This window comes from Pararge aegeria, chromosome Z (genome assembly GCF_905163445.1).
Source record: "Pararge aegeria chromosome Z, ilParAegt1.1, whole genome shotgun sequence".
In the NCBI taxonomy this organism is placed as follows: domain Eukaryota; kingdom Metazoa; phylum Arthropoda; class Insecta; order Lepidoptera; family Nymphalidae; genus Pararge; species Pararge aegeria.
The window spans coordinates 13,338,750-13,360,436 of NC_053208.1; the positions used below are offsets into that span (position 1 = coordinate 13,338,750).

Consider the following 21,687-nt stretch of genomic DNA (forward strand, 5'->3'; position numbering starts at 1 on the left):
GAAAGTGATGGAAACATTCTGGTATGCTATGATCTCTTTTTAAAATCTCTTATATCTTCGGCCGATTCCCATATTCCAAAAAAACACCCTGTGAAAAATCCGCTGCTTTCCTCTCCTTGGTGGGATGATGAATGCAGCGATTTATTTGGTAAAAGATCTGCTGCAGAAGAATTATACTCAGCCTGCATGACTCAGGATAATTTTAATAGTTACCAAAAACTAGATGCTAAAATTAAAAGATTAGTCTTCAAAAAGAAAAGAGCAAGTTGGACGCAGTTCTGTGAATCGCTTAGCCCTCGTTCACCCTCCACCATTGTGTGGGAAAATATGAGGAGATTCCGTCGCTCCCTGAGCCACGTTGATCCTTCCTCAAATAATCCTTCTGACTGGCTTAACAACTTTGCAGACAAATTAGCTCCACCTTATGTTCCCTATGTGGACTCATTTCTAACTACTACGCCAGCTCCAGCTACGGATGAAATGGATGCCCCCTTTTCCTTTTCTGAGCTTCAAATTGCTCTCAATGGTCTAAAAGATACAGCTCCAGGGGAAGATGGCGTTCCATATTCTTTCCTGGCTAACTTAAATGACAAAGCTAAAATTTATTACCTTAAAATAATCAATAAATGTTTGGAAACTGGTTCTATCCCAAACTCCTGGAAATCTCAAATTGTTATTCCTATCCTTAAACCTTATAAAAATCCCCTTAATTCAAATTCATATAGACCCATAGCTTTGTCATCTACTTTAGCTAAAGTTACAGAACATCTCCTTAAAAACCGACTGGAATGGTTAATGGAAAGTAGAAATATTCTCCCCTCCTCCCAATTTGGGTTTCGGAAGGGTATGAGTACAACAGACAGTCTCAGTGTATTAACAACAGATATTAGATTAGCCTTTACAAAAGGAGAGTACCTTGTGGGTGCTTTTCTTGATATTGCTTCTGCATATGATAATGTCCTACTTCCGGTGCTCAGGCAGAAACTACTTAAGCTGAGTGTTCCCTCGAGGATGGTTCATTTCATATGTAATCTGCTGTTTTGCAGATATGTTCTGGTAAAGCATCAGAATAATTCTCTTCCCCCCAGATTAATCTGGAAAGGCCTCCCTCAAGGCTCTGTTCTCAGTCCTCTGCTCTATAGCATATATACCCACGACCTCGAATTGTCTGTTTCTAGTTTTTGTACCATTTTACAATATGCTGATGATATTGTCCTCTATCACAGCTCAGGCAGTATAGAGGAAGTATCCTGTCGTATCAATTCTGCTTTGTATTATCTAGGCCAGTGGCTGTCTGACCATGGCTTGTCCCTATCAGTGGGCAAATGTCAGGCAGTGGTATTTACAAGGAAGAGATACCTCCCGAACCTCAACATCTCATTTGAAGGTCAAGCAATCAACCTTGCAGTTAAAGCTAAATTTTTAGGTGTTTATTTAGACACACGACTGAATGGAATTGCTCATTCTGAACACATTATCAAAAAATGTGAAAAAGGCATCAATGTACTACGAGCAATAGCGGGAGTTTGGTGGGGTGCTCACCCCTATACTTTAAAATTATTATATAATGCCTTAGTACGTAGCCACATGGATTACTGTATGTTTGTTTTAGAGCCTTTTAATAAATCAGCTGCTGAAAAGTTAAATAAAATTCAGTATAGATGCCTTAGAATTATTCTAGGTGCAATGAAATCCTCCCCCACTAATGCTTTGCAGGTAGAATGCGTTGACCCTCCTCTATCCATCCGTCGACAATATCTATGTGACCGCTTTATCAGCAAGATGTTACAGCTGTCATCCCATCCTCTTTGGCACCGACTAAGCCAACTATCACACGCACCTTGCTCCCGTAACTCGTCTTCCTACTTGCTAGATAGTTTCCTAAAGTATACCAGCCTTCCTAATCCCCTGACATCTTTCACAATCAACCCACTATATTCAACCCCATTTAAAGCATTAATATACAACCCTTCCATCATCACAGATCTAGGTCTGAGTAAAGGATCCCCAGATACCAATATCAAACTACAAAAGCATATTAGTCAAAATTGGTCAAATCATCTTATTATATATACTGATGCTTCAAAGCTGTCTCCAGAAGGTTGTGTTGGTGCTGCATGTTGGGTTCCTGTTTACAGAATTGTTTTAAAATTTAAATGCCCTCCCGAGTCTTCTGTGTTTACCGGAGAGGCCATTGCTCTTTTGGAAGCAATCCTGTTTGCACTGTCCCATAACGTACAACAGACGGTTATTCTGACTGACTCTTTAAGCTGTTTAATGTCTATTAAAGAAAACCCCTTTCGCAGCAAATCACGATTTCCCATTATCTTAAAAATCCGGAAGGCTCTGCTCTCTTGCAATCAAAAAGGACTATTCATCTTACTGGTTTGGATTCCAAGCCACTCAGGTATTCCAGGAAACGAGACTGCTGACTCTTGTGCCAAAACAGCTGTTGAGTCAGGTTCTCTAGATCATTTTAAAAATTCATCGCATGACCTATGTACTCTTGCCAAAACATATATGGAAACAGCCTGGAAAATTTTTTGGAATGATTCCAAATTGGTTAAGGGTAAGTTTTACGCTACCATCCAACAAAACATACCAAGACAACCCTGGTTTTGTCACTCTCGGAGTACAAATCGCTGGACTTCATCCACAATTTCCCGATTGCGTCTTGGTCATGCTAGCACACCTGTACATCTGGCCAAACTCCGGATAAGGGACAACTCCATCTGTGAGTGTGGCTTGGATGAGGGCACTATAACTCATATTATTTTTAACTGTCCCAAACTTACCTATCCCCTCTATGACGTTCTTCCTCCCAAAGTCCCCCGTCCTTTGAGTGTTAAATGTTTTTTAATGTTTGTTTTTAGTCCTTATTGTAGATTTTTATGTAAATATATAGTAAGTAATAAAATTAAAGTGTAATGTACAAAAAATATCCGTGGTAGATATATATGTATGTGTTGTCTGTGCTGCCTTAGGTTAAAGAGCTAACTAGCTAATAACAACTATTTCTTGGTACAAATTCAAAATTAACTTTTCATTAGTTTCACCGATCAATCTCCTTCGTGCCTTCTTCATCTACAAGACATTGGCGAAGTACCTTGTGCCCAGTTGGCACAGACAAAAGCCATAAACAAGAATTGAATTGAATTGAAGTGATAGCCAAACAACTCGCCGTTTCGGTGTTTTCCGTCTGGATTTTTTGGATGAAACCTAAGAAATTAAAGTTATTATTTACCTATATTCTTCTATTACTTTCTGTTATCTTTTGATTTATTATTGACGATTGTAATATTTTGTAGATATTAATGGAGAAAATGAATAGTTTGGGTTTACCTGAAGATTGTGCAAAACAGTGGGAAATTTTGTTGTTGTTATTGTCCGCGGAGGAAAAGAAAATCGATCGTACGAGTGAAGATGAAATCGACACTATGAATTATTTTTACAATAACGAAGGAGTTCGGTGCGTACACTAGTCTTCATAAAAGAAAATTTTCTTAACTAAAATAGAATCTGTAATATCCTTCATGATTATCATCACCATCCGCAGCCTGAGCTCTTGTCTCAGGAAAGGGGTATTTACAGAACCCTGTACATTGTTCTAAGGCGGCTTCAAATTCAATATTATTTTATTTCAAATAGGCATTTGAATCCTTTTTTTAGAGAAAGTTTGTTTGTATTATTTTGATTACCTCTATCACTGGTTTGGAAACTAAAAGCTTAGTAGTTGCTCTTAAGAACTTAACATTAACATTTTACCAATAATTATTTGTCTTATGTTTAATGCTGTCTGATAATGTATGAGCAACCTAGTAGGGTTGCTTAGTATCAGTCAGCAATCATAACTTTATGATTATTGTGTACAGAATCAATGCATAAATTCTTTGAATCCCATACTTGAGTGTGTTTATCAATATGACCTAAGTGGTTTTACAATGCGACAAATTGGCCATGAGTTAACCAATAAAGAACATACAGAACCATGTACACAACTAATATTTAAGCATCAAAAACTACTCCACTTAGGAATGGTTTCTCGAACAAACGGTTATTCACTTCATACCATTTAGCAGATGGCAGTAATTATTTTCTAATAATCCAATGTTCCAAGCGTTCTCTATAAGCTAGCCACGATCCGCAAGTGTAGTAAAATCCTCGTAATATTAAGAAAAAACTGAAGTCCTTCTTTTTAAGTAACTTATGATCATTTTTATACACAACATGGTAAACTGGCAATAATGTTCTGTAGTTAACATACCTAGACTTAATTCTCTGTTAGCATATATTACAAACCTGGGTGGTTTTCTGATGCTAGCTATAAGTATTTTTTATTTTTTTTGGAAACTTTATGTAATAAATAAATAAATAAATAAAGTGAGACAGCACAGGAATAAAGAAATTAAGTGCGCAGGGCGATTACACTATTTTTGGCCTCAATGCACTGCATACAATAATGGCTTGATTCAATGAATCAAACAAAGTAACCACAACATTTACCTGGTTGGAGTTGGAGTCCTGAAGCATGTAACACCTGTATCATCATTATTGTACTTCTTTTATATTTCTCTATACTTAAATATAAAACATTTATGTATAAAATGTATGTATTAAAAATAATTTTCCTTTTATTATTTTCAGAAAAATCCTACTTCAATGGCTGCAACAAATGCAAAAGACATATTGTAAGAAAACCAGTGAATTAGACACTGCTCTGAAATGTGATGACATTTCTTTATTGTGGAGGCAAAAGGGAAATGAAAAGTTTAGGAATAACCTTGTTGAAGACAGTTATAAATGCTATACAAATAGTGTATTGTATGCTAAACATAACGGCCTTATGTATACACTTGCTCTAGCAAATAGATCAGCTGCATTGCTACGGATGAAGAGATTTGAGGTAAATGGTTAATTTTTAATGTTGGTCTCTCATTCTATGGTTGTTCCTTCATTCCTAAAGATTCAATGGCAGCAATGGTGTAGAATTTGTAGTTACAAGCCTTGGTTAATTCTTTTTTGACCAAGGCTTTGGTGACTGCTTTCTGAATCCTTTGCAACATAACATTAAATTTGTCAAAGCTATTTTCCCCCAAAATGTCAACTCTCGTCCCAAACACCTTTAAACTTTTCCTTTCACATGTTGGTTGTATAATTTAAGCGATTCAGCCATAAACTCGTATGATTTAGGCAGCCAGTAAAGCTCCCAAATATCTAGAATTTAACTAACCTAACTGCTATTAGTGTTATATTTTAGAAAGTTATGAAAAAATTTCAGGAAGGTTTAATCTAATGCTGTGCCCTGTAGCTGTTGCCCGCACTCTTCTTCCTCGTTTCATACTGTTTTTTAAAAATCCTTTGGGAACCATTGACAAAAAGTAGCATTTGTTTCTCTCCTGCCTATCATCTAACTCTTTCCCAAAAATCAAGTCGATTAAATGCTTAGGGCCTAACGTAACAAACAAACAAATAAACTTTTACAGCTATGATATTATTATATTAGTTAGTATGGATATACTTATATTATTTAGGTATTATCATTCATATTTATGTTATTTAAGTATAAAATATATATTAAATGTTTTCTAGGAGTGCTTGTCGGATATTGACTTGGCCATTGAGCATGGTTACCCAATAGAGCAGCGTCACAAATTACTTCTACGACGTTCTGATTGCTATGTTGAATTACATCAACGAACAAAGGCCAGCTTGTCACTTGATGCAGCCATCCAACATGCAAATTCCCTTGAACTTTCTGCTACAAATTCTTGTAAGTATATTGTATTGTTTATATTCTGCATTGATATTAATTTTGTAATCATGAACTACATACATAAACCGAGACCTTTAAAGATTGTGTTGGGCAAGGGTCTAATATATAGAGACAATTCATCTAAAAATTGCGAGGGCTGCAGCTTGCAAATACTGGAATTACCCTTCAGTATATTAATCAGTTGCGCTGAACACCTGTGTAAGTGGTACATGGAATTGAAACTCACATTCTAACACAAAGAAAAGACAATAAGGTAGGGTGTTCTAACTGACTATTTAGGTTATGGCATGAAATGGTGGGCGCCTGACATAAGAATGTCAAATAACTATAATAATGGTTCGTATTTTAAACAATTGTTGATACAGATATATAACAAATCATGGTCATCATCATTAACAATCCATCACAGACCGACTACAGGTCAGAATGAGAAGGGTTTATGCTGTAGATAACCTCACTGGCCAAGTGCAAATATGTATTTTCTTGCCTGACGACGTTTTCCTTAACCGTTAAAGAAAGTGATATTTAAATTCTTGAAACGCACTTTACTCCGAAAAGTGCTTACGTAGTTTTATCTCCCTGTTGCAGTGGTGACCACTGTAGGGGATTTGGGACAATTTGGGAAGTTAGTTATAGACTAAAACATGCGCCAAGCGATTCAGCGTTCCGGTACGATGCCGAAAGCGATAAGTTGTATGGGTTTAATGTAACACGTTAGCAACTTTTAGAATAAGTAATGATGCACGCCAACCTGATGGAATTGCAGTCGTGCAAAGTTGTAGTGTGATAATAAAGCTCAGAGCTCAGCTCAAACACAATGTCATAAGTACGGTATTACCTCTATATTGCCAGGATTTACCATTGGGATTGGATAACATTTTGTGACACGTAATATCATAACTTTTTAAATGTTTGAGTAAGAACGGGTTAGCGACGTCACCGAATCAACAGCACACCTAAACAGGTGCAACTCTCTTATTTATTTCTTACATATAAATAAAAGAGGTGCCCTGGGATTTGCCGTAGTTGTGGGATTATCACTGTGTAGTAAAAGTCAGATCTTAAGCTACAAGTCAAATTGTAAACAATAGACTTTTGATTATTTCAGTGGAATTTGAACGACACATTAAAATACTGGAAAAAAAGCTGGAATTAGTGGAGGAAAATGGATGCGTGAATAAATCAGTTGTTCTTCCTGACTGGTATTTAGGCATGAATCCCAACTTCAGTGCCGCATCCAAAGCCATCGAACTAAGGTAATAGTGGTTACCTATAAGTTGACGGCCGACTGGCGTAGTGGGCAGCGACTCTGCTTTCTGAGTCCAAGGCCGTGGGTTCGATTCCCACAACTGGAAAATATTTATGTGATGAACATGAATGTTTTACAGTATCTGGGTGTTTATCTGTATATTATAAGTATTTATGTATATATATATATATATTCAAAGAAATATTCATCAGTCATCTTAGTACCCATAACACAAGCTACGCTTACTTTGGGCTACATGGCGATGTGTGTATTGTCGTAGTATATTTATTTATTTATTTAATAAACATAATGCTTATAGGTATAACATGAGCATCTTCAGCATATTAATGTCAAGTCAAATATTTCTTTATTCAAATATACTAATTCATAGATGGCACTTTTGATGCGTTGATTATATACAAAATGTGTACATAGCAGTGAATAGTGGTAAAATGGCCTAATTTCTGATAGAAAATAAGGATTTCGATCATGCCTTGTGCTTAGATGTTGGTTGGATTCTATCACATGATAACAATTCCATTACTATTATTTTGTATTCCATCACAAAAGTTATTACCATAAATTTACTTCTGTTACATTAAATTATACTTTTTTGGTGCGCTAAAAATTCAGATCTAATTTTTTCATTTTCAACAAAGTTACGGGCTAAGATTTATGTATAGGTATATATAACACAGCATGTAATTATCAATGATATTTATTTATATTACAATTATTTTATTTAGTTGAAATGTTAGTATTACGTTTTGTATTTGATGTTATCTAATGTTCTACGTCCGATTTAAAATGGCGTATATAAAAACAATTGTAAATCCATTATTGAACAATAAGTATCATAACAGTAACATAGAATCGCTGAAATATTGTATTTATGTACTGATATATGATTCAAGTATTATAAAAAATGTTTTTTTTATTTATATTCAAAGTGAGATTGGTATTTATTTTCATAAAACTGCAAAATCTAGCGATCCGCCATGACACGTGAAACGCTGCACTCAAAAATGATGACGTCACGTCTATATAAAAATATTTTGTACCGCTTGAATGTTATTTTGTGATTTCAAACTATCAGTTTGTAAGTTTTTTTGTTATCAATAACAATATCAATAATCGGTACATCTGTATATACAGAACAAGGACTTACTACTAAAGCACCAAATTGCTTATGACGTCACGAATGCGGCCATGACACCCGACGAGCGTTCTAGCGGGAAATATGCAATTTGCAATTTATATCAACAAAACCTTTAATTTCTGCTAAACTTAGATACTTCCGAACATCATAGGACAGTTTTTCGATACAAGGCAACGTGGCTTTTTTACGAAACATCCAAGGCCAAAAAAATATGACTTTTATGTGCATATATAAATACAAGATTTTACACTAAGATGTTCGTGGTTAATCAGCATTCCTTAAATATAGTTCAACGGGTACATACCACGATAATATTTTTGGATTTGTCGATATCCAGCAACTGGGTCGAAATATCGACAAATCCAAAAATATTATCGTGGTATGTACCCGTTGACCTATATTTAAGAAATATATAAATACACTCACGAAGTTTTTGTTACTACCACAGACGCAACGACTCAGCCGGCAGACACGTGGTGGTGACAGAGAGTACTCACCGCGGCGATGTTCTGTTCTCGGAAGAGCCATACGCATGGGTCGCCCTGCCCTCCGAGGACACAGTATGCGAGATGTGCTGCCAAGGCGACATCAATCCAGTGCCGTGAGTTTTAACCGCCTCCAAAAAAAGAGCTATAAGTATTTTTCGTCTGGGTGTTTTTTTTTTGTATTTGTTCACCGATCTCAGTCTCAATTGTTGACTGACTTGTTGACTGTGCCACCTTGATATGACAAATCGGAAGGGAACAAAAGTAGGTATGACTTATGTCAAGGTTTATTATGGGGCGGCTAAAATTAAAAAAATTAAAAAATTGTGTTTTTCACCTTAACGTTATTTTTGATTGTTGTCATGGTTTTAGGTTGTCAAAATTCTTTAATAAGAGCTATTGCCACTTTTTTGATACTTGAATTTTTTTTAATCGAGAAAGTCATGACATTAAAGTATGCTATATTAAGATTGCACTGTATATTGTTTTTAGAGATACTGTATAACAGTTTACTTTCGAGGCAGTCCCATTGTCCTTCAAATTATATAGCTGTGTTTTTTAAATTCCCTTTATTTGAATTTTTTTCACTACATGCCCCCTCATTGCAATCTTACCATAGTGATGATGCAGACTATGAAGGTAGGGGGCTAACCTTTAAGGGGAGTAAGACAGTTATGTACTCATACCCCTAATCGATTTCTAGGCGACATCGTACCTGAACGCTAAATCATTTAGCGGCACGTCTATGTCGTGCAAAATGTCATTGGTCCATTTCATTGTTCGTAGTTGCAGCTCGTGTTCACGCAGCGTGTACTGCGGGGAGGAGTGTCGCGAGCGAGCCGCTTGCTCCTTCCACCGTTGGGAATGCACAGCGGCGCAATTCTCCCTGTTCCCCACCATAGGCATCGCGCATTTAGCTTTAAGGTTGTTTTTTTTGTTTTTATTTACGATAGGCCAGCGCTTGACGACAATCATGCCCGTTAGAAAGCAATGATGAGGTCTAGTTGGAGCACGCTTGCCTAGAAAAAGCCTATTCACTCTAGCCTTGAAGGTACTCAAATTATACGTGGCAGGAAACACAGTTGCCGGGCGGTTGTTCCACATTTTAGCGGTGCGTATCAGAAACGTGGATAAAAAAACGTTTCGTGCATGTTGATGGAATATCAACCACATAAGGATGCCAAGGTGGTGTCTCGCTGTTCTGTGGAGGAACAAGATTGGGAAGTTCCTGAGCACAGTTAAGTTCCTGATATAAAATGAAGAAAATCTCCAGAACGGGCTATAAATACTTTCGGGTAGGCTTTTAAAAACTCTGACAATGCCTAGCCGTACTGGAGGTTTAGGCTGGAGCAGTTGGTATCATGTCTCAGGACGTGGCTCGGATATTTGACTTTTCTCTTTTTAATGATTGACAGTAACTCTCGGCTTCTGGTGACTTTGGAGTACTCTCACGTTAGAAACTTTCTGTTTCCAGCTAAAGCGGAGCATTCTACGGTAGCATACGGTAGGTACGGTAGCATTCAAAGGCTTCGAGACGTTTCTGAGCATCGGCTTTTAGAGTCCAAGCTTTACTACCATATGAAACACCCGGCCATAGCAGTGGAGTATTATTACTCTGCTCTCTAGAAGCTCTATCGAAAGCTTACGGCTGCACAAAACCTTCTCTCTTTAAGGCTGGCTCTGGCAACTTTAATCTGGGTTCGGATTTCTTGTCCACAGTCCCATTCTAGGGTAAATGACCCTACATACAGAAATATTGTCTTCTAAAAACATAGTGGTCTTAAGTAGATTTCAAAAAAAGTCCGCCAAACTAAACAGCTCGCTTTTAAATATTTATTATCTATATCTATGTAAAATTTTATCAAGGTCCAGTCCAATGATAAAACCGCACATATGCATCAAACAAACAACGCACTTTAGCATTTATAATATTTTTCAGGGTTTTACTCGTAAGTACCCAAAACGGCTTTCCGGCGCCGCCGCGATACGTCCCCAAGTCTACGACAGCGACGGAACTGTTCCGGAGCTACTCGCAAGTTGACAATATAGAAATATACAAACAAGACTCACCCTCATTCTACAGGATGTTCAATCTGGTCACTAATTTCGATAAAATGAACAGCACGGACTATGTACAATATGCTTTGGTGAGTATAAGTTGTAACTTTAGTGACTTGTTCTTATTTTTGTCTGCTAAGAGGTTTCGGCTAAGGCTAGTTACCACCCCACCGACAAATACGTTAGCATTCTGGTACAATGCCGCCTACGACTTAGCGTTCCGGTACGATGCCGCGTAGAAACCTTTGAGGTGTTTATGAAAATTAAGCTTAATTTGCTATAGTCCGCGAAAAGCAGGAGAATCTGTATGGTTTAATTTATAATTTCTTCATGAGATGTTGACTTTACAATGCATATTATTCATTGTAAAGTCATCATCTCCTAAGGATGATCCGGTTTCGGAGCGAAACGTGCGTACATTGCTGAAGATCTGTTTGGTGTGAAGAATACAGATTCTCCTGCTTTTCGCGGACTATAGCAAATTCAGGTTAATTTTCATAATATATCATGGATTTCCGCAAAGTAACGCCTGCTTCCATGAAATGTTGCAGTCAAGGGCTAACTTGTAGTAGAATAAAAACATTATTTTCATAAAATATATTTCACGTTACAAAAGTGATTATATTAAGGCCTGCGTGAAATTAATTAATTTTGAATTTGAATTTGGAATAATCCCCATGCGCAGACGGCGACAATGCTGACACTATATTTAGAGAACTTCACGTCGTTCTTCGAGTTTCTGTCGAGTAAAATGCCGCGGAAGCTTCCTTTGGAGGAGTTGCGGCTGTTTGCCGCTGCCAACCTTCTGCGCAGTCTGGGGCAGCTTGTGTGCAACGGCCACGCGACTCTAAGCCTCGCGACGGTAGATGACGACGACTGTGGAAACGGTGAGACAAAAATCTTAACTAATGTTATAAATGCGAAATTTTGTTTGTTTGTCTGTACGTTTTTGCTTCCTTTACGCACGATGGTTTAACTCTAACAAACAGGCGGGCTATCCGCTTTGTCCGTTGATTGCTTTAAAAAACAGATTTAGGCCATAGAAAGTTTGCGAGTCATTGGACAACGATGAAGAGCGATTTTAGCCTAGTGGTCAGGTTAGGTTAGGTTGCATCCATCGGCCTCCATTTCGGGATAACCGAGTACTAACACGCATCTCTAACTTTCTGTTATCCGTTTTTAATTTAATAAATCAAAATATAACGGCAAAGAAAAACATCGTGAGGAAACCTTCATGGCTGAGAGAGTTCTATAACATTCTGAAAGACGTGCTTAGGCTACAAATCCGCATTTGTTCAGCTGGGTGTACTTAGACCAAAACCATTCTCATTCTCGAGCAAGACCGGTGCCCTAAAGTGGCGAACGGATTGAGAATACTGATGATGATAACGATAACGCAGGGCAATTTAATTTTTATGTACAGACGGATAGATGCAATTTTAGCTACACTACGATCAATTGAGGCAATAATAACGATTGCAATAATAACAACTCTATGAATCAAACCAAAGGTCGCACGGTTAGCGAAAGAGAGGTCCGTCGCGCGACCGCCATCTACCCATCCGCTGCAATGATGAATCATTCCTGTGACCCGAACATCATTAACACGTAAGTATATACACACGTACATACATATAAGTACACACGATTCGTAAACTTTTGGCCTGTAGTTAAAAATGCTAATCGACATCATTCTTACAAAATTATAAATATGGTCCTCAGTGGCGTGCTCTTCGTACATGCGTAGAAACACTGCCTACCCAAAAAAATTATATCACTCGTAAAGTAGGAGGATTTTTTCCACTTTTCACCAAGTTTCTGAATTATGCCTACCCTGGTCTAAAACCTTGTGCGCGCCACTGGTGACACTTTGTGTTTAAATATCTCCAACCCTCTGCGGTCACGTGTACGGCAGGCGACAGGGGTAAATCTACTATCTAATACCACCCCCTGCAGGGCTAGCATGTGCGGGAGATAAAAATTATATCCCCCGACTATATCCCCTGACAAGGGATATAATTAACGTGACAACCTGCTAAATCACTGGAACATGGAATAGGAGAAGTTTATCCCCGTTTATTAATACACATATGTTGTATGGATATTATTTCCACTTGTGCGCCAGTGCTCTGAGAGTCGATAAAGCTTTGGGAGAAGATAAATTTACATCCTTTCCCCGAGGATATGATTGTCTCCTGCCCATGCTAGCCGTGTTGACCAGAGAAAAGTCAGGAATTATTACATATGTTTATCTCATCATCATATTTAGCTAAATCACTGGAACATAGAATAGGAGAAGTTTACCCCCGTTTATTAATACTCATATATTTGGATACTATTTCCACTTAAAATAAAAATAAAATATCTTTATTTTCAAAAAGATCAATTGCTAGTGGTCTCCACACTAGGTAGCCTGTATCGTGGAGACTATGAAAGACTTCTGTTTTAGATTAACATAGGACTAGGAGACTTCCTTTTTTGATCTAAATATTTATATATTATAGATACCAAGTTACAATTAGATATATACATTGAAGTAGAGTATAATAAAAAAATATATATGTATATATATATATATATATATATATATATATATATGTAATACGAAATATAAATATAATGTATATATATATATATATATACGAAAAATATACTAGTATATTGTAAAGGGTAAGTAAAATATTTATAACATATTTGCCATAAGTATTTCCTCTGTGTCCTTGTAAGTTAGTGTTTTTAACCAGTTTGTGATGGTATGATTTGCCTGTTTAATTGTTAGGTGTTTAAGATTACAAGACTACTTGTGCACTAGTCTGTTCTTAGAATTGATAACGCTGTGGGAGAAGGGAAATTTTATCCTTTCCCCGGGGAGATAATTGTCTCCTGCCCATGCTAGCCGTGAAAGGGCGACATGTAGGGAAGGCATTAATGGGATAATTTGGAACTGTCTGAATCAGGTTTTACAATAGCCGGCTGATTATTCGCTGTGCGCGCGAGCTGTCGGCAGGCTCCGAGGTGCTGAACTGCTACGGGCCGCACAGAGCTCGCGAGCCGACGGCCCAGCGGCGCGCACAACTCCGCGCGCAGTACATGTTTGCGTGCGACTGCAGTGCGTGCAGCGACGGCGACCGGAAGGACTTCGTGGTAAGCTCTTGTCCATATTAGTCGGAAGTCATAACACTAGCCTAATTATATGCACATGAGCCTTAGAAAAAGCAGCGGCGGTAGCCCAGTGGGTACAACTTCGACTTCACTTCCGCGGGCCGAGTTCGTATGCCAGCACGCACCCCTGACTTCTGAAATATCACTTGCTTTAACGGTGAAGGAAAACATCGTGAGGGAATCTGCATGCTAAAGAGTTCTTCGTAATGTTCTCGAAGGCATGTGGTGTCCAACGATCCGCACTGTGCCAGCGTGGTGGACTACGGCCTTACACCCTTCTACAGTGTGAAAGAAGATCTGTGCCTTAAAGTTCCGGGAATGGGTTGATATAATGATGAGGATATTGATCTAATAATTTCCGCTTTTTCTCTGGTCACCACCGCTGCACCAATGATATTCCCGGGGAAATAATATAAATTTGTCATCTCCCACAGCTTTATCGACTCTCAGAGCACTGGCGCACAAGTGGAAATAATATCCATACAACATATGTGTATTAATAAACGGGGGTAAACTTCTATCCTAGTATTCATTGTTTCGATATACTCGGGGGATTTAGCATTCCGGTACGATTTCGCGTAGAAACCGATTAGGAGTACGGTATGAGGTTTCGGCCAAGTACGGATTGGTAGAATTCACACGCCTTTGAGAACTTTATGGAGAACGCTCAGGCTTGCATGTTACCTCACGATATATTCCTTCGCCGTTGAAGCAAGTGATATTTTAACTACACAAAACGCACATAACTCAGTTTTAACGACTAAATTGAATTTAAAAAAAGAGAACATAAGCACATAAAAAAATGAGCATGTTTGACCAGTTGCTATTCAGCGCATACGCGTGCCAATCGTGCAAGGGCCCAGTGACTTGGCAGGGCCGCCGGCCGCGGTGCCAGCAGTGCCAGGCGGACTTCAATCCGGAGCGAGCCCTCGTGCAAGTCGACTTCGCCGATGAGCTGGCCACACAAGGTACTTCAGTGTACTCACAGTATCAGTAGCTATATCCATATCTATGATCAGTGTACTTGATTTGCCTGCAGTCGGTTTTCCTAGTGTTTTCCTATACCTAGCCTGACAGCGATAAGGCAGCCTTTTGCGTTCTGCTTGTCTTAGTTTTTGTATTTTTCCTCTGTTTCTTCAGCCTGTAGTGGTGGTTATTTGCTATTACGGTGAAGAAAATAATCGTGTGAGAACCTGCATGGGTGAAAGTTCTTCATAATGAATGAATGAATTAATAAAAGTGTTATGGTACACCACATAACCGTAGAGTAAAATTATAAATAAAAATTTAACTATAAGTATACAATTTGGCGGCCTTATCGCTACATAGCGATCTCTTCCAGGCAACCAAAGGCGATAAACACAGCTCAAGAAGAGAGGTAGTTGGTGCATTTAAATAAACATACCCTGTATATACATATATATAACTTACAATAAAATATATAGATACTTTTAATAATTAATATATACCTATATAATAATGTTGTTAAACGGGTGTGAAATCTACCGATCAGTATTCGCCTAGCGTACGGATTAAACCCTTTTCATTGTAAGAGGAAACCCGGCCGGCGGGCCGGAAAAGGGTTGTGTAATTATGATGAATTTACCGCTCAAAATAACATCATCTTCATCGACCTATTAGCGACTCACTACAGGGTACGAGTCTCCTCTGAGAATGAGAAGGGTTGCACCACGCTGGCCGAGTGCAAATTGGTAGACTGCACCACGCCCTTAGGAACATTATGGAGTACTCTAGGCATACAAGTTTCTACACGATGTCTCCTTATACCAATAAAGTAAGTGATAACTAATTATTGCTTAAATTAAAAGCGAAGCTTTAACCACAAGCTATCACCGCTTCGCACCACTCAACATATAATAATTAAAATACTACAGCGGAGCAAATGACGAACCTTGAAGAGCGCTGCGAGAAAATGCAGGCGTCATATCGACTGAAACAGCAGGTGTGGCACCGACATCACTCATCACTGCGCTTGGCGGCTGACAAACTAGCGCGCCTATACGCGGAGCTTGGTACGTAGTTGAATGAACGAATACACTTTTATTGTACACCAAAGAAAAAAAGTAGTTAGATATAAATATAGACCAAGAGAGTACAATTTCATAGTAATATGTCGTAGTTAAGATATAATATTTATTAATTTGTTATATTTTTGATATATTAGTGTAAATTATGCCCGTCTTCACTAACGACGGACAATGTAGTCAGTAGCGCCTAATCAAAGAAAATTTTTAAGCATACATCTATCTACCTTTCACCAATCGACTTGTAAATTGTATAACACTTTTTTTTTTTTGTCAGGTGAATTTGCTAAAAGTATGGAGCTCATCAAGCAAAACATCCAGAGTTTAGAATATCAGTATGGATCCTTTAGCGTAGAGGTATGTGAAATATTACCGCCGTTGTTAAACTTTTATGCTATTGTCAGACCTTGGATTGAGTTTACCATTTATTATGATATTCATAGAATATGATTTGAATAAGAACGACAGGTTTACTATACAGTTTTATTAGTTTTATTTTTCAGCACAAAGAAATTAATTCTATTGGTAGGTATAATATAAAGCTAAAAAAGACGAAAACCGACGAAAATGTACTCTTGTACGAAAACCGACGAAAATGTACTCTTTTAAGTAAATCTCAACATACCATAAATAAAATAAAATTACAAAGTAAATATGTATGGAACATGCTAAAACATATGTAACATACATAGGTTTTAGCAATTTCCATACAAAGGCATTCACATGATTGATGATCGGTTGCGTGTACGGACTTACGTGCTGTGCGTGGCTTTACGCACTGAATAATAAAACCTACAAATAAATAAAAATAGCTACAAACCATGCAGCTAGCAGTGAGTGGTAACGTTCTCCGATAGAAAGGAAATAAGGCAAAAGTAAATCTTCGGTCTGACACGGGTATACGAAGGTTAAGTTGAGAAATATTTCAAGAGATTTTATACTTACGAATCTCATGTGCACTTTACTTATTTCAGGTGGCTCATGAACTAAGGAAATTGTCTGATGTTATGTTAGAGAGAATACTCAACGCGCCGCAGCATGTGGAACACAGGTGTGTGCATTAAAAATAGACTAAATAATCTAGCTAATCCAAAATCTTCATATTACATTGAATTGTGTAATGAAGAGGAAAAGATAATTCCTATTATGAGCCTCATAAGAAGGCTCAACGGGTGATGGAGAGAGCTATGCTAGATACCTGAGGAGAGGAGGAACGGAAATGAGGAGTTCCAACCACTAGAGTGACCGACATAGCTCGATGAGTCGCGATGCTGAAGTGGCAATGGGCGGAGCACCTAGCTAGTAGAACCGATGGCCGTTGGGCCCCCAAGGTGCTGGAATGGCAACCCTGCACCGGTGCAGCGTTGGTCGGACTCCATCTAGATGGACATACGACTCCCACGACGATAATCAACACGAACAAAACGTTTTATCCCCGTTTCTATCTAATGCCCTCCCATTATCGGTTGCGTTTTCTTTTATTCCATACCAAGTTAGCCCTCGGCTGCAATCTCACCTGTGGGTAACAGGACCTAGTGGAAGGTAATCATACTTTGTTGATCTAGTAAAAACATATCCACTAGACCAGCGAAGCAGTTTGTGGTTAAAGACGTTAATTTTTCTCAAAATAAATTACAATTTCACTCAATGAGAATATTAACAACTTATTTTATGTAGGTAATATTAAAACTAGTTTGAATTTCATAACGTTAAAACAATATTATGAAATTCAAATTCAGCAACCTAAAATACATAGTAAAACAAAAAACGAAGGAAAACATCGTGGTGGAACCTGGATGCCTGAGAGTTCTCAATAACGTTATCAAAGGTTAAGTCTACAAAGCGGGGTGGTGGTGGAGGTAAAGTCTACAAGGTCGTGGCCAGCGGGGTGGACTGTGACGTAAAGTCAAATATAAAATTTAAGAATAGCAATCTAGAATGCTCGCACCATGTCATGATCCTAGTGTTCATTGTAAGCCTTAATTTTCCTTTACAGGGAATGGTGCCTGGAAGCCCATAAAATAATAAAGAAAGCTGTACAGTTGATGGAACTGAATTACGGTTCGTGGGAGCCTCTGGTGGCGCGGCTGAGGGAGCAACAGGAGTTCGTGGCATCGCTTCTTGCCGAAAGCAGTACCCCGGATGACGCGCACTGCATCCACCACAACCTACATTACAACCTTAAAATATAATATAACACCCGGTAGGCCTTCGTCGCCTAACTAGACAGCTCAACACACTAAATGGTGCCAGCAGCATCAGTAGTTTCAGTATGCCCGTTGCTCGGCTCGTTTAGTTGTAAGCCGTACACAATGGTTGAATTTGTTTTAACTGCGAGCGCGGCTGTGATCATGTAATATTTTTATTTATCACCGCGATGTTTAAGTGGTTATCTATGTATCGGTATAAGTTATGATTTCTGGAGGCGTAACGGTTGCAAATAGGTATTTTACAGACAACAAATTTCCTTCGTTGTCAAATCATTTCCAGCAGATAATGTAGCAGTTGTTCTTTTTTACTTCCTATGGTTTAATTATGACTATTGGCTAGTCATTCGTCGACGGTATAGTGCGTAGTGGCCCATTTCCTTTAGTTCAATATTCGGCATCATAAATAAAACATTTTCAATCTCCAAATAACTTCTCATTAAAGTACGTTCTTTGAAGAGTTCAAACAAAAATTGGGACCCCAACAAAACATAACTATAAGTAGTCAGATTTATAATTATCGGACTAAGTAAAAGCATAATATTAATGTCAATATTTTTCTATATTTCTATAAGGGGAGAGAGTTAGTAAGGGATTCAAATGAGTAATTTTTTTTTTGTCAAATAATTTTGAAGGATGAAGTGCGTACATATAGAATGCTTCTCACCCACGAAACTATTCAATGAATGTTCGTAATATTTATTTTTATTACTGAATTGTATACACTGGACAGATTAATTAGATCACTGTTATACGAAGATAAAAATGACACAGTGTGTTTTACAAGGTTATTTGGAAATAGGTTATTAGGAAAACCTTTTTTTTATTCAGCGAGAATGCCTGACAAATACTAGTTCTTTTGGGGGAAACGGAGTGGTTTTATTGGGCTACCTCTTGAAACTCTGTGTGTATGTACATAAGTGGGAGTGTAGGAAGTACGTATTCACCGTGCGAAGTATTTATTTATTTGCAAACTATATATATTCGATTTAGTAATTAAAAATATAAATATATATATATATCACTTTCATAAAATATTTTCAACCTTAACCATAATCTAATTCACAGAATAAGTGTATTAATCTCCCTTATTAAAGCTTAAATGTAAACACAGCTAATTTTATGGTTGTTACCGCGTAAATTTATATGAATACCTTGTACTGTACTTGCTTCTTCGCTAATAGTATTGATCCCTGGAAAAAGTTATGAAACAAAAGCCTTTCAATTTAATGCCTACTGTAAAAGCCCATCGGCACAGGAGATACCCAATTTTAAAGTAGCCTTTTATATCGATACAATTCGGTACTATCTGAATTCCTACAAAATGTATATATATAATTCTAATTAAGTAGCTTAGCTTGTATATTAAGTTAAAATGTTGCGAGCAAAGAGATGTGTTTATCACGAGATAAAATAGGTGTTAACCTACATCATAATTAAGGTGGTTCACTTATTTGCTAACTATAAAAAAAATCATAGCAATAATAATGTGTGTTAAAAAAACATACTGTGTTAAACTAAATGAAACAACGAATTGTGTTAATATTAACGAATAATATAAGTATCTTGACCGATGTAAGCGCCTCAGTTCGGTGATTACAGGGAGAAATTCCGATTGTGCGCTATGAAGCAACAGAGACTTAATGATTGGTATTATTTAGAAGACTATACTTTTTATCAGTTAAAAATTATTGTTAGCAAATATATTACATTACAGAATCTAATTTTTAATTTAAATATAGATTGTGTAGCAACGTAATATGTGTTTTGTTACAAATGGAATCGTTGTTTCGAACTGTAGCTGATAATCACCAAAAGGCCTAGCAAAAGTTTCACCGGGAGTTGGGGGCGAGTGGTCAACCTAAAGGGTCCAACGAGGCTCTGACACCTCGGCTTAGATGTGCGAGAGTTCGATTAATTATTACCAGGGGAGAATGTCACTTTGAAAATCATCATCATCAAATTATTAACGGCCACTAAGGGCACGTGTCTCCATTCAGTAGACTGTGCAGAAATTGTATTGGCATGCATTTCTTTAGATGCATTGTCGTTGGTTACATGTGCATATTTGCTATATAGCTGCTATTGGTGGTATAAGCGTGCTTTCGCACATTATGCATTTTGAAAACGATTTAAGGCATTCAAGAATAGATCTATTAGTGGATCTATAGATCTAGTTTTTTTTAGGAGGTAACGTTATATCACATCATCTGTATTATTTATTATTTAAACTCTTTATTTTTACACCACTACACAGTTAGGAAAATAAAGGACGAATAGAGAGAACCACAAAAACTGGAGTACAATACAAAAGGCGGCCTTATCGCTTAAAAGCGATCTGTATATAATTCGATTAGTCTTGATCGGGTTAAATCACATTTGCGAGCGCTGATTCGCAATCAACTGTGTGTTTTGGTTGCACTTTACACGTCCTGAATTATAGTTGGACATCGTATGCTTCAAGCTTCTCATCTTTCCTTTCGTTTGTAATTTGAACTCGTAGTTGAATAGTTGCAATAAGCTAAGTTTCAACACTTGCTGGATTTACCACACAAAGTGAGGACCTTTGTGTTTACCGCAATTTTATCCCTTTAGGGATAGATTTTCGAAATATAAAGAGACAACCCTGTGTAATATTCTACATACATACTACGTACATATATATATGCGTTACAATAATTAGTATAGATGTTTCGGAGACTCATAGATATATTCGATAAATGACAAAAAAAATATGTGTTTTATAACCTAATTAATAGTTAATTCTATGATATCCCTAAAAGTATAATAGTAATTTAAAGTGATAAAATATATTTGTATTAAGTATGTTACACATTTTATTGTTAGTAATATTAAAGCATAAGTGGAAAGTTATAAAATATAACATTAAATTTACCTTGTTTGATTGTCTACTATTTTCTTTATGCTATGTTTAAGTTCATCGTTCAGTTTTTCAAATCGCGTGTAAAGGAAATTATAATATCGTTACCTTTTTATGAAACATTCTATATTACACATTCTACATATAATCGTATATTACGTTTATATGTAGCATATAATACGAATTATATTATATGGACTCTATATATAATATAATAAGAATAAAAGTAATAAGAGTTAAGAACTTAAAAGATCCCATGTGCGATAGTCTGCGTCTAAAGATTTTAAAGTTACGTTTATATTTAGGCTGTTAAACTATAATGAAATCGAATTACAGTTTAAATTCATGAAAAATAACATAATCATAAACCAACACTTTTTTCAAAACATATACGTAGAAATGTAAACCAATATTCGGTAGTCCATGAGGGATATTGCCTTGCAATAAGTGGTATAGCAATTGATAATTTTGTCTGGTGGACTTTAAATAAAGATCCCAAATATCTAGCGAGTGTTCATCTCAACTAAATTCTAAAAGTGCGAAGTAAAAAGATTTTTTACTTACCTATTTCATTCTAGTCGATCCCTGTCCAGATTGAACTGTCGTTAGTACCATCCTAACAGTACCCACTTAAATTACCTATGTATTTAGGTAATTGTAATTTTTTT

The 21,687-nt window shown here is 37.1% G+C and overlaps 1 protein-coding gene across 2 annotated transcripts in view; it reads left to right on the forward strand.

The window, feature by feature from the left end:
- The window catches only part of LOC120636393 (SET and MYND domain-containing protein 4-like), a 28,091-nt gene extending 7,092 nt beyond the window's left edge, over positions 1–20,999 (forward strand). Inside the window, exons 1-16 of one of the 2 annotated variants that reach the window (XM_039907854.1) lie at positions 3,162–3,232; positions 3,309–3,469; positions 4,645–4,903; positions 5,590–5,770; positions 6,882–7,029; positions 8,630–8,782; positions 9,453–9,590; positions 10,606–10,813; positions 11,410–11,611; positions 12,236–12,332; positions 13,682–13,868; positions 14,707–14,854; positions 15,782–15,919; positions 16,209–16,288; positions 16,906–16,982; positions 17,928–20,999. In XM_039907854.1, coding sequence (XP_039763788.1) covers positions 3,315–3,469; positions 4,645–4,903; positions 5,590–5,770; positions 6,882–7,029; positions 8,630–8,782; positions 9,453–9,590; positions 10,606–10,813; positions 11,410–11,611; positions 12,236–12,332; positions 13,682–13,868; positions 14,707–14,854; positions 15,782–15,919; positions 16,209–16,288; positions 16,906–16,982; positions 17,928–18,123 — 2,367 coding nt within the window. In that variant the 5' untranslated portion in view covers positions 3,162–3,232; positions 3,309–3,314 and the 3' untranslated portion in view covers positions 18,124–20,999. Of the gene's footprint in view, positions 1–3,161; positions 3,233–3,308; positions 3,470–4,644; positions 4,904–5,589; positions 5,771–6,881; positions 7,030–8,629; positions 8,783–9,452; positions 9,591–10,605; positions 10,814–11,409; positions 11,612–12,235; positions 12,333–13,681; positions 13,869–14,706; positions 14,855–15,781; positions 15,920–16,208; positions 16,289–16,905; positions 16,983–17,927 lie in introns of those variants that run through there. The other variant, XM_039907855.1, reaches the window with a different exon arrangement.
- Positions 21,000–21,687: the final 688 nt, after the last annotated feature.